The sequence below is a fragment of the Paramisgurnus dabryanus genome, chromosome 21, assembly GCF_030506205.2.
Source record: "Paramisgurnus dabryanus chromosome 21, PD_genome_1.1, whole genome shotgun sequence".
NCBI lineage: Eukaryota > Metazoa > Chordata > Actinopteri > Cypriniformes > Cobitidae > Paramisgurnus > Paramisgurnus dabryanus.
Genome location: NC_133357.1, coordinates 20791440 through 20804503, shown reverse-complemented (window position 1 = coordinate 20804503; position 13064 = coordinate 20791440). Strand labels below are relative to the sequence as shown.

General features: G+C 39.6%; 2 protein-coding genes across 7 annotated transcripts in view; one reads left to right on the top strand and one right to left on the bottom strand.

Annotated features, from left to right (window-relative positions):
- Positions 1-6798, top strand: part of lama5 (laminin, alpha 5) — a 104232-nt gene extending 97434 nt beyond the window's left edge. For all 3 annotated transcript variants that reach the window (XM_065286204.2, XM_065286203.2, XM_065286202.2), the window contains exons 73-79: positions 301-490; positions 573-719; positions 855-1002; positions 1098-1228; positions 1369-1462; positions 5796-5915; positions 6142-6798. In XM_065286204.2, coding sequence (XP_065142276.1) covers positions 301-490; positions 573-719; positions 855-1002; positions 1098-1228; positions 1369-1462; positions 5796-5915; positions 6142-6290 — 979 coding nt within the window. In that variant the 3' untranslated portion in view covers positions 6291-6798. The remainder of the gene's footprint in view (positions 1-300; positions 491-572; positions 720-854; positions 1003-1097; positions 1229-1368; positions 1463-5795; positions 5916-6141) is intronic.
- A 39-nt stretch (positions 6799-6837) lies between these two features.
- adrm1 (ADRM1 26S proteasome ubiquitin receptor) lies at positions 6838-13011 on the bottom strand. 4 transcript variants are annotated; one of them, XM_065249789.2, is made up of 10 exons: positions 12869-13011; positions 11989-12203; positions 11787-11903; positions 11596-11710; positions 11429-11515; positions 11190-11271; positions 10844-11103; positions 9749-9906; positions 9559-9661; positions 6838-7109 (listed from the first exon to the last, which is right to left on the bottom strand). In XM_065249789.2, the coding sequence occupies exons 2-10, from the start codon at positions 12196-12198 to the stop codon at positions 7003-7005; spliced, it is 1239 nt and encodes a 412-aa protein (XP_065105861.1). In that variant the 5' UTR covers positions 12199-12203; positions 12869-13011; the 3' UTR covers positions 6838-7002. The 4 variants fall into 4 exon arrangements, with proteins under 4 accessions (XP_065105861.1, XP_065105862.1, XP_065105863.1 ...); XM_065249790.2 differs by having other exon boundaries at positions 11429-11512; XM_065249791.2 differs by having other exon boundaries at positions 11429-11509.
- Between the last annotated feature and the right edge of the window lie 53 nt (positions 13012-13064).

Sequence of the window (13064 nt, the reverse complement as noted above, 5' to 3'; positions counted from 1 at the left end):
GGTTGCAATTCACAATCTCACCACTAGGTGCTGCTAAACATCTACACAGTGGACCTTTAAGAGTGCAACTTTTCAATTGAACTTTATGCAGATTTCAAGGCAGATTTTGTGTAAATGTCTTAACGACAGAAAAATACATTACTGTGCTATTATGCATTAGTTACTGGTTAACATTGAATAATAGCACAGATGTTTAAATGTAACTCTATCAGCCCCTAAGGTTCGATATGCACCAATTTTTCTGGCCTTAAACATTCCCGACATTTATTTTAATCAAGATGATGAATCTGTTTTGCGCAGGCCTCACATCTCTCTCAGCATGCGTGTGAACTCTTCGAGTGGGATGATCTTCCACGTCGCCGGAGGGAAGAACCAGAGAACCATGACGCTGTCTCTGCATGACGGCAACCTGATGCTGCTGGTGAACGGAGGAAAGAGGAAGACCACCATACGCAGCAAGAAGAAATACAACGACGCCCTGTGGCACACGGTTCGTATGTGACTGTGCTTTTTGACACAAACTCTTATTCATTCTTCTTATTCCTCTCATTTTTTACAATGAAATTGTGCAGGTGTTCGTGAAAGTGGAAGACGATCGGGCGTCTCTGACGGTGGATGGAATCGACGTTCAAAATAAGAGAGCACCAGGTGGAGGAAGAAACATATTTGGAGGTCCGCTTTACATCGGTGGACTTCCTTCAGACCACACTGCAGCTACGGTAAACACTGGATTATTTACACTACAGCTAGTTAGTGTGCTGCTTTTTACTATTAATAAACATTTTTTATTACTGTTTGTATATTTTCTGGAGATCAAAGGCACAATTTGTTATATCGTTCTCTGTCTCTTTCAGCCTGGTTTTATTGGCTGTGTGAAGGATGTGAAACTGAATGAGGTGGCGCTTCAGAGGCCGTCTCACAGTATAGGAGTGATACCCTGCTACCAACAACCCCTTCAGCCCGGTGTTTACTTCTCCAGTCAGGGAGGACATCTGATCATTGGTGAGTCAAGTTTATAGAAAAATACCAATGTAGATATAAGAAAGCTAGTTTTTAAGAGATACGATTTCATTTCATTCTCCGCATATTTATGATAGACGAGTCACTGGTGTTGGCTCAAGATCTGGAGATCCTTTTGGAGGTTCGGCCCGTTTCTGATTCTGGCCTCCTGCTGCACGCCGGAGCCAAGAAGAGTCAACAGCTGAGTGTTTACCTCGATCAGGGCCAGGTGACGCAACCACACATACAATCAATCAATCACATACAAACATCAGCGTTAAATGAGATTTACTGTTGGTTTATGTACATCTGGATTGTTTCTGACATGAGGTGATTTGTATTTGCTGATGTTATTTCTCACACATGCAGGTGACCGTGTTAGTGAACAGTGGAAGTGGAGAGTTTTCAGTGAATCTCAGACCAGAAGAGTCCATCTGTGATGGAGTTTGGCACAGTTTAGCAAGTGAGTCATCATGATCTTCAACATGTTTACATTATGACATTTATTTAAAACAATTTCCATATAAATACTGATTTAAAGATATAATTCATCCAAAAATTAAAAAAATGTCATTAATGACTCACCCTCATGTGGTTCCAAACTCGTTAGACCTCCGTTCATCTTCAGAACCCAGTTTAAGATGTTTTAGATTTAGTCCGAGAGCTTGTTGACCCTTCATTGAAAATCTACGTATGGTATACTGTCCATGTCCAGAAAGGTAATAAAAACATCATCAAAGTAGTCCATGTGACATCAGTGGGTCAGTTAAAATGTGTTGAAGCATCGAAAATACATTTTGGTCCAAAAATAACAAAAATTACGACTTTATTCAGCATTGCCTTCTCTTCCGTGTCTGTTGTGACGCGCATGCGCGAGACTAAAGTCATGTGACTGCAGTGATGTGGATGACGTGTTATTCTCAGACATGTTTGCAAAGGATTTTTTTCAAACTTAAGAGCGTGCGTCTCCCTCAGCCTGTAAACAAAGCCCGGGTGCACAGAAAAAATTGCTGCGGCGCACCAGATAACACGTCAGCCGCGTCACTGCAGTCACATGACTTTAGTCTCACGCATGCACTTGTGAATGTGTTAAAGCATTGAAAATACATTTTGGTCAAAAAATAACAAAAATGATGACTTTATTCAGCATTGTCTTCTCTTCTGCATCTGTTGTGACGCGCATGCGCGAGACTAAAGTCACGTGACTGCAGTGACACAGATGACGTTTTGTACAGATGACGTTTTGTCCTCAGACATGTTTGCAAAGTTTTTTCAAACTTAAGAGCGTGCGTCTCCCTCAGCCTGTAAACAAAGCCCGGGGGCACAAAAAAACAGCTGGGGCGCACCAGATAACACGTCAGCCGCGTCACTGCAGTCACATGACTTTAGTCTCGCGCATGCACTTGTGAATGTGTTAAAGCATCGAAAATACATTTTGGTCCAAAAATAACATATATTACGACTTTATTCAGCATAGTCTTCTCTTCTGCATCTGTTGTGACGCGCATGCGCAAGACTAAAGTCACGTGACTGCAGTGACGCAGATGACGTTTTGTCCTCAGACATGTTTGCAAAGTTTTTTCAAACTTAAGAGCGTGCGTCTCCCTCAGACTGTAAACAAAGCCCAGGTGCACAGAAAACACAGCTGGGGCGCACCAGATAACACGTCAGCCGCGTCACTGCAGTCACATGACTTTAGTCTCGCGCATGCACGTGTGAATGTGTTAAAGCATCGAAAATACATTTTGGTCCAAAAATTATGACTTTATTCAGCATTGTCTTCTCTTCTGCGTCTGTTGTGACGTGCACGCGCGAGACTAAAGTCACCTGACTGCGTGACGCAGATGATGTTTTATCCTCAGACATGTTTGCAAAGTTTTTTCAAACTTAAGAGCGTGCGTCTCCCTCAGCCTGTAAACGAAGCCCGGGTGCACAGAAAAAACAGCTGGGGCGCACCAGATAACACGTCAGCTGCGTCACTGCAGTCACATGACTTTAGTCTCGCGCATGCACTTGTGAATGTGTTAAAGCATCGAAAATACATTTTGGTCCAAAAATAACATATATTACGACTTTATTCAGCATAGTCTTTTCTTCTGCATCTGTTGTGACGCGCATGCGCAAGACTAAAGTCACGTGACTGCAGTGACGCAGATGACGTTTTGTCCTCAGACATGTTTGCAAAGTTTTTTCAAACTTAAGAGCGTGCGTCTCCCTCAGACTGTAAACAAAGCCCGGGTGCACAGAAAAAATTGCTGCGGCGCACCAGATAACACGTCAGCCGCGTCACTGCAGTCACATGACTTTAGTCTCACGCATGCACTTGTGAATGTGTTAAAGCATTGAAAATAAATTTTGGTCCAAAAATAACATATATTACGACTTTATTCAGCATAGTCTTCTCTTCTGCATCTGTTGTGACGCGCATGCGCAAGACTAAAGTCACGTGACTGCAGTGACGCAGATGACGTTTTGTCCTCAGACATGTTTGCAAAGTTTTTTCAAACTTAAGAGCGTGCGTCTCCCTCAACCTGTAAACAAAGCCCGGGGGCACAAAAAAAACAGCTTGGGCGCACCAGATAACACGTCAGCCACGTCACTGCAGTCACATGACTTTAGTCTCGCGCATGCACTTGTGAATGTGTTAAAGCATCGAAAATACATTTTGGTCCAAAAAAAAAAAAAAACGACTTTATTCAGCATAGTCTTCTCTTCTGCGTCTGTTGTGACGCGCATGCGCGAGACTAAAGTCACGTGACTGCAGTGATGTGGATGATGTGTTATTCTCAGACATGTTTGCAAATTTTTTTCAAACTTAAGAGCGTGCGTCTCCCTCAGCCTGTAAACAAAGCCCGGGTGCACAGAAAAAATTGCTGCGGCGCACCAGATAACACGTCAGCCGCGTCACTGCAGTCACATGACTTTAGTCTCACGCATGCACTTGTGAATGTGTTAAAGCATTGAAAATACATTTTGGTCCAAAAATAACATATATTACGACTTTATTCAGCATAGTCTTTTCTTCTGCGTCTGTTGTGACGCGCATGCGCGAGACTAAAGTCACGTGACTGCAGTGACACAGATGACGTTTTGTCCTCAGACATGTTTGCAAAGTTTTTTCAAACTTAAGAGCGTGCGTCTCCCTCAGCCTGTAAACAAAGCCCGGGTGCACAGAAAAAATTGCTGCGGCGCACCAGATAACACGTCAGCCGCGTCACTGCAGTCACATGACTTTAGTCTCACGCATGCACTTTTGAATGTGTTAAAGCATTGAAAATACATTTTGGTCAAAAAATAACAAAAATGATGACTTTATTCAGCATTGTCTTCTCTTCTGCATCTGTTGTGACGCGCATGCGCGAGACTAAAGTCACGTGACTGCAGTGACACAGATGACGTTTTGTACAGATGACGTTTTGTCCTCAGACATGTTTGCAAAGTTTTTTCAAACTTAAGAGCGTGCGTCTCCCTCAGACTGTAAACAAAGCCCGGGTGCACAGAAAAAAATTGCTGCGGCGCACCAGATAACACGTCAGCCGCGTCACTGCAGTCACATGACTTTAGTCTCGCGCATGCACTTGTGAATGTGTTAAAGCATTGAAAATACATTTTGGTCAAAAAATAACAAAAATTATGACTTTATTCAGCATTGTCTTCTCTTCTGCATCTGTTGTGACGCGCATGCGCGAGACTAAAGTCACGTGACTGCAGTGACGCAGATGACGTTTTGTCCTCAGACATGTTTGCAAAGTTTTTTCAAACTTAAGAGCGTGCGTCTCCCTCAGACTGTAAACAAAGCCCGGGGGCACAAAAAAAACAGCTGGGGCGCACCAGATAACACGTCAGCCGCGTCACTGCAGTCACTTGATTTAGGTTCGCGCATGCGCTTCACAACAGATGCGGAAGAGAAGACAATGCTGAATAAAGTCGTAATTATTTTTTTTTTTGGACCAAAATGTATTTTTGATGCTTCAACACATTCTAACTGACCCACTGATGTCACATGGACTACTTTGATGATGTTTTATTACCTTTCTGGACATGGACAGTATACCGTACATAGATTTTCAATGAAAGCTCTCGGACTAAATCTAAAACATCTTAAACTGTGTTTTGGAGATGAACTGAGGTCTTACGAGTTTGGAACGACATGAGGGTGAGTCATTAATTACATTATTTTCATTTTGGGTGAACTATCCCATTAAAATTATAATTCACACAAAAATGAAACCTTTTATAATTTATTAAGCATTAGGCAATCTGAGATGTAGAGTACAGTAGTGGCCAAATATGATGATGATGGGTGGAGATTTGTACACTGTTTGCTAGGGCTGTGTATCGCCAACAATTCCCCGATACGATACGTATCCCGATACAAGGGTCCCGATACGATGCGCATCACGATACAAGACTATTTCGAATTACATTTTTGTTAAGAATTTAGTAACATTATTATTATTATTTGTTTATTGTACATTGAATAAGCAGTGTTGTAACAGTTGTGTTTTTGCCATTCATTTATTAGCTATTAGAAATATTTAAAATCCCAGAGTTAGTACTTAACTTATGTTTTTTAAAAAGCACTTTCAAAAGTACATCCGAATCGATACTGAAGGTGCTGTATCGATGCGTGCATCGTCAGGCGTCCATGACGATGTATCGTCGTATCGATATTTTGAACACAGCACTACTGTTTGCCAGTAGCTGCCCCCAAGCACAACCACGAAACTCCGCCTATAAGTTGACACGAAACTAGTGCAGCTTTGTTATAATGTCTCACTTTGATTTTGTTTTAGTTGTGAAGAAGAGTAATGTAATCCAGTTGCATGTGGATGCATCGAGTGAACATGGAGTCGGTCCAAAACTAAACCGATCTAATGGAGGCAAAGAGACCGTCTATCTCGGGGGTGTACCAGGTATGAGTCTTTTATTTCTTTCATTTGATTAATAGCGAATGTCAGAGAGCATTAAAGATACATTCACATTTGGCATTTTATCCAATGAGACTTACAGTCCTATGTCAAAAAAAACTTTATTCTCAAAGTTACCTTTATATTCTTTACAACACATCACTGTTAAAGCAATCATCTTTATTTCCCAAGTGTGGCTCTAATGTGTTTTTTTGTGTGTGTGTGTGTTTAGGTACTATCGTAGTTCCAGGTCTTCCGTCTGATCTTTCGTCTTTCCATGGATGTGTGAGGAAGGTCAAATTGAATAACAGGGACATCACGCTCTCAAAACCTCTTTCGGTGTCTGGAGCCGTGGGGACTCAAGGCTGCCCCGTCTCATAGTCCACAACTACATTACCCATTAAACACACTGACACTATCAGATCAGAAGGTGGTGGGTTTACGTTACAGTTTAACTTAAGATATTTATTTATCATGACACCCATATATGCAAGTTTTTTATTCAAAATGAGCACTGTAAGTGCAGAGAAGCCACTGATTAAATAAATATATCTGTTTAAAGCTGTAAGCAGGGCTTCATATGAATACTGAAGCTGATATTGTACCAGATTGAAAACATTCCCTAGATACAATCATGAATCAATTTGCTCATCTGGATATTAACTGTGACCATTCACCATGAAATGAGTTTTATGGTACTTTTAAAAACACTGGAGTTCAGTTTACTTTGGATGTGATACTCTGAGATACCTCATTTACTGTATGGCACCTTTATATTTTATTATCTAAAAAAAAAAAAATAATCACTGGAGTTAAAACTCTTTTGTCATTTTCTCTCATTCCCTTCAACTATAGCTATTGTATTGACAATAAACAATTCCTTACATTATGTTTGCATGATTTTAATTTGACCCATCACACAGACAGAAATGGCTCAGTCAGTTATTTAATAGCGTAACTTTTTAGACATACAAAACAGTTAACTAGATCAGTGATTACAGGCATACATCTCAGACTAGAACGTTATAACTGACTCATATCAGAGAGAGAGAGAGAGCGCAAGAGGAAATCTGTTTTGCAGAGAAAGGTCATTTTAATCCAAGCTCATGTCCTCATCATCATCCTTCTTGTCTTTCGAATCACCGTTATCATCCGTCTTTGTATCACTGCCCTCCATGGCCTTAGCAAAAGCCTCCACATCTACACATTAAAAGAAATGACATCATAAACATCCGAGTTACAATGACAACGCCAGAAATAAAAACAAATATTTGTTGTTGACATCGTCTTGTGTGACACACTGCTTTACATATAACACTACTTTATATAGTAGTGGTTCCCAACCTATTTCCATGGTTCCCAACCTATTTCCGTGGGCCCCCCAAGTACATGACAATCTAACCCCCCCAACAATCCACATTTGTCTTTCCATTTGATTATGTTGACAGAGAGAGCAAAATTAAAATAATTGTATTAAATATTAAGAATATTTTTACTACCTCATATTGGCATATGATTACTTTAAAAGTTTAAAGTAAAATTATTAGCGAAACATTTTATGCATCTTTATTTGAGCTCAAAGCATATCGGGATGCGTATAGCCATTGAGATGCTTTTGGATTAGTTTTAAATGGCCATTGGGTTGGTTTTGTTACGCAAATCTGGCAACCCTGACAAGACAATGACAGAAGCAAAAGAAAGCTGGTAAATAAAGATTTAATTTTGTCCTTTAATATAAGTGAGTTTGTATTTGTTTAATTGCTGTGGGTTTATAAAATAGTAATAAACCACAAACTAAGCATCTGTTTTAAAGTAAAGACCGAAGTATGAAGGAAATCAAGGTTTTATTACTGAAATAACGCAACAATGTAGCTTATTTATTTTGTTATTAACAAATAATATTAATACTCATCAAGGTCGTTGAAAATTAAAACGAGTTTATTAATTTGTGCCATCACATTCCTGAAGACTTAATAAGCATTGTTTTATTATTTTGACATTTAAAGATGTTTTACTATTTAAAACGCTGCACCAATTTTTTATTTAAGGCTTAAAATATGAAAAAGATTATATTAGTAAATCTTTGTAGTAGTGAGTGGCTTTTGCACTTTTAACTCTTTCCCCGCCATTAAGAGAAAACGCTTCTCTGCCAATGACGAGTTTTTCAGCAATCCGTATTGCCGATATTATCCACCAAGTTGCACTCCTTCCCAACTTATAAAAGCCGGAAGTAGTCCCTTAGGGCAACCAGTTCAAACTCTGTGTATGTTTTGATCATCGCTCTGAATCTGATCTCTATCAAAAGTCCTTCACAAAAATGCAATTATCTCAGCTTTTCCTCAAAATTAGATTTTTAAAGAAACCTACCCATATTTAAGAGATGATAAGAGAACAAATAAAGGTAGGATGAAACTTTTTTGTTTGTTTGAAAGCAGAGCAAAAAGTTCTTTTTATCTGATATATTGTATGTTTATATATTTACTGAAGAACATTTTCTGGAAGACATTAAACTTTTGTGAAAATCATAAAAATGTTTTTTTTTTTTTAAAACACTGGCAGGGAAAGAGTTATAAGTACACTTCTACACGTAAATACCCTAAATTAGTGCCTTATTTAGCTATAAGTGAAAAATCTAATTGAATAAATATTTAGGTTTTTATCAGATTAGTCGATTAATAAAAAAAAAAAAGATTTGCCCGTTAATCGGCTGTAACGATAAATCAGGTGTCCCATTAACTCTTTCACCGCTAGCGTTTTTAAAAAAAGTTGCCAGCCAGCGCCAGCGTTTTTCATGATTTTCAAATTTAAGTTTAGTGCCTTCCAGAAAATGTTCTTCTTTAAATATATTAACATACAATATACCAAATGAAAGAACAGACCCTCTACTTTCAAACAAAAAAAAACGTTTCATCCTACCTTTAGTGGTTCTTTTGCAATCAGCTTTTGAATATGGGTAGGTTTTTGCAAAAACACCACATTTTGAGCAAAAAGCAGAGATAATTCCATTTTTGTGACGGACTTTTCATAGAGATCCCATTCAGAGCGATCTTTAAAACAGACACGGACATGCAGCAGCTTGCCATAGGGCAATACTTCCGAGTTTAAAAAGTTCCGGTTTTAATCCACCTGGTGGATAATAGCGGTATTGCGGAAAGACGGAAAATCTCGTCATTGGCGGGGAAGCGTTTTCTCTTAATTGACGAGATATCTCGTCAATGGCGGGGAAAGAGTTAAAAAGACCTGTCTAAAATTGATTCTGAATTGCAAGGCTGCAATTCTGTGTTTCATGTGCAGCTTGTGCGTTCAGTCCTAATCAATCTAAAATCATTATGAGTCTGAGTCGTTCGTTTAAAAAAATGCACGTCATTAAACTAAATCATTCAAAATATTCTTTATTATCATTAAAATACCTGAAATAATCTGAAGAACGGCTATATAAATATTCTTATAGAAATTTCCTGGAATAGTGTTTGTAATGCTACTTCTGCATGAGAGCGCCTTCTGGCTTTTGGGTGTGCTGGGATTTCACTGTAATTCATTCAAATTAATTCACTGAGAAAACGCGCATTTGCACGATTAATCGTTACAGCCGTAGAAAATAATCGTTGGTTGCAGCCCTAATGTCAACTAGTCGAGCCTGCAAGTTTACCTCCTTTATTAGCAGCGTCAACGGCTTCAGACGGCAGGCCGAACTGATTCATGAGAGGGCCGAGCTGACCAGAGGCCAGTGCGCTGCTGAACATACTCATCGCCTGCACACACACACAAACCACAGGTTTATAAAAGAGAGGAACATATGGATTATATACAAAGAATTGTTTGGATGGCGTGTGTGTGACCTGTTGAAACTGTGGAGAGGTCAATGTGTTCTGGATTTCTTCTGCACTTTGTGGCAGTGATTCTCCTGACGGCAGGTAAGGCAAAAGTCTCTGCTGGACTTCAGGATTGGCCAAAATAGGAGCCATGACATCAGGTGTCAATACGCTCGCTAAGTCCACTATAGAGAAACAAGATATTGAAGGACAGAGAAGTGAGCGAACATGGACACGGCAGAGGACATCAGACGATTTTCAACTTTACTAGCACTATTAAAGGTCCTCTGTGTGGATTTTTTAGCGGCATCTAGCTGTGAGACTGTGAATTGCAACCAACGGCTCAGTCGATAGCTCACCCCTTCCTTTCGAAACGCATAGAGAAGCTACAGTAGCTGCCACAGGACAAACATATCGTCGTCGTCTGAGACAACGTAGTGACGAAATGCGCTCTCTAGAGCGGTTTGTCCGTTTAGGGCTACTGTAGAAACTTGGTGGCGACTTCAATGTAAGGAGACCCGCGGTGTATGTAGATAAAAACGGCTCATACAAAGGTAATTAAAACAATACAGTTCATTATGTTAGGTCTTTATGCACCACTAATAATATAGTTATGTATATTATATTGCATTTCTGTCAAGAGATCCTCATAAAAGTTAAAAAACGCACCTTTAAATCTTTTAAAATGAAGCCTGTAACACAATGACCCACAACTAAGATCAAATTATTTTAAGTGATAAAATATGAAGTAAATATACATCATGAGTTACACTGACATTTTTATAAAAGGGGCGTTAGCACAATTTTAAGAATTTCATTCAATAAGAAATCAATATGCAAAGACTACTGAGTTTGTAAAATTGGATTTCAAAACAGATTTTTAGGAAACTGAACCAAAAGTGTGTTATTCTTGAGTTCACTCTACAATAACTAAACTGATTTAAGATGTATGTGTCTAAAATCATTAGTAATTTGTTAAAGTCTTTTAATTAATTCCCATTTATGAAGCCAATATTTTTTGGTTGAGCTCATTTAGGAACCTCAATTATGGTTTTTGTGTTTCCCTAAAATTATTTCTCCAACGTCATTCCCCGATTTCCAAAAAAATGTGCAATCTCTCACCTCCCTGACCCTCTGCGGCCGTGGCGGGCACATTCATGGTGGCCAAAATGCTCTGGAGGTCACTCAGCTGAATGGGCTGTGAGCTGGAGGGAGCACCTGCAGGCACGGAGGGAGTCTGGGCTGCAGGGGTGGTGGGGGTCACCGTGGGTGAACCGGTGGAGGTAGCAGCAGGAGTAACAGGTGTTGTGGGTGCCTGAGTGGAGCTGACTCGAGCCGCAGATCCAGAGGAGGGAGTGGCAGCAGCCGATTGGCTACGGGAGCTGTCGAGTTAATACAAATCTTTAGGTCTCATCCATAAATTGCATCAATATAGTTCTTTCATATGGTCATCAATTGAAAAACATACCTTGAGGTTGAGCTGCTGGTAGCTGGGCCTCCGCTGCCTAAGAGACTCGCCAGACCTGGACCAGCTAGAGCACCGAGCCCTCCTACAACACACATTAACAAGGACATGGGGTGCACAAAATGATTCGTTTGGCCAATATCTTTATTTGACACTTTTAAATTGATATTATATTAAGTTGTATTTTGTACACTTGTGAAATAAAGTTCAAATCATATCATGGGATCTTAAGAATAACTCACCAAGCCCACCCAGTCCTGTCGGTCCAATCAGCTGCATGAGTTGATTGTGGCTCATATTACCCAAAAGGCTTTGCAGGCCACCTTCTCCTTGGCGGAAATAATAAAAAGAGATGAGTACTGGCTAATTTTCTTATGTCAACATTGCGTCGCCATCTTCAATAACTCACCAGAGAGTTCATGGCTGCCACCGCCACCACTACCCAGAGCTCCGGGCATGGGCGGGTTATTTAGGTACTCATTCACTTTGCGACAATATTCCTCATCTTTGTCCGTTTTGGGTTCCTTTAAACACGAGATACGGTATATAGCAATGCATAAAGTGACTCTAAAGCTCAACTGTGTATAGTTTTTCACTCACCTGCATCCAAAAGAACAGCCTTTTAGATCCAGCCTTAAACTTTAGCACATAAACACGTCCTGTGGTACACTGGTTCACTCTCTTGAACTCGCAGTCATCTGGGAATATGATCAGATCCTGCAAACATAAAGATGGTGAAATGTGAATGTTTGTGCAAAGTAAACAATCAAAACGGGTTTGACTCATCATCATCGTCACTCACATCCTCCACGTTCCCGCTGGTTCGGTCCTTCCAGCAGAAGTGGATAAGGGAGTCATCTGTCTGCTGGATGTAGACGGAGCCCTTGCGCTTATCTGGGGTCACGGTGCTGCCCTTCAGTGTCATCTTACCGGCACGGAACTCAACCAGATATTTACTGGATGAGCTGCGGGAGCCGGAGACCAGACTGGGAAACAGAGCTCCGGATGACATCTTCACTGCTCAGGAGAAACAGATAAACACAAATATTTTATATATAATAAATAATAATAATTACAATAAATAAAATTTAATATAAAAAATAGATAAATAAAATAATAATAAACAAATACAAATAAATGAATAAAATATATTGTTCGTAATAAAAGAAACTGTCTGTAAAACTTATTTCAAAAATTTAAGCAAACTCCTTGAGACCAAAGCTTTGAAAGGTCAAGAAAAACCTTTTTACCAAGTGGCCCTAAACTTTAAACAGTAGATTAAATCAATGTGTTTAAAAAAAAAAAAAAACATCTATTCGCCATCATAACGAACAATATGAAGAGATGATGAACAGTTCAAGGTGGGACACACAGCAGTATTTGTTAGCAGCTAGCTTTAAAAGCATTTCGTTTTTGTATATTTTGGACAAAATTCAACTATCACATATTTTGTGATGGTGTAACATAGTACCACAACTGTTACACTGTCGCCATCTGATCGGGCTAAAGGTTTGATCATTTTTACATCGCTTCGCCTGTTTTAAAACACTGCAGTGCGTTAGCATTAGCTGCCATTTATACAGTTCAACGATGACTGTGCATTTATGTGCAGGTGTATATTTAAACTAAATATATGTTTGATCCATAACAATATATCAAATTGACATAAACATGCATCGTACCGTTATTAAAGCTTCGTCTTTCGGAGATTATTGGAGTAAATAGGTGTCCTGAGAGTCTTTAGCTGGACAGCTGCGAGTGACTGCTGAAAAGTAGCGGATAACTTCCTGGATCCTCCAATTTGTGTTTCTATTGGTCAGTTTGCGACTCAATGCAGAATTTCATTGGTTGAATAATATGTCGTTCATGGCGTGAAAC

Bases quoted from the DNA above. Each gene is read 5' to 3' on its own strand.
- adrm1 (XM_065249789.2), bottom strand. From the start codon at position 12,198: ATGTCATCCGGAGCTCTGTTTCCCAGTCTGGTCTCCGGCTCCCGCAGC. The intron at 11,104-11,189 runs GTATGTTTTTCA...TTAACTCGACAG, and splicing joins ACCAGCAGCTCAACCTCAAG to CTCCCGTAGCCAATCGGCTG. The intron at 9,662-9,748 runs GTCACACACACG...GTGTGTGTGCAG, and splicing joins CCTCTCCACAGTTTCAACAG to GCGATGAGTATGTTCAGCAG.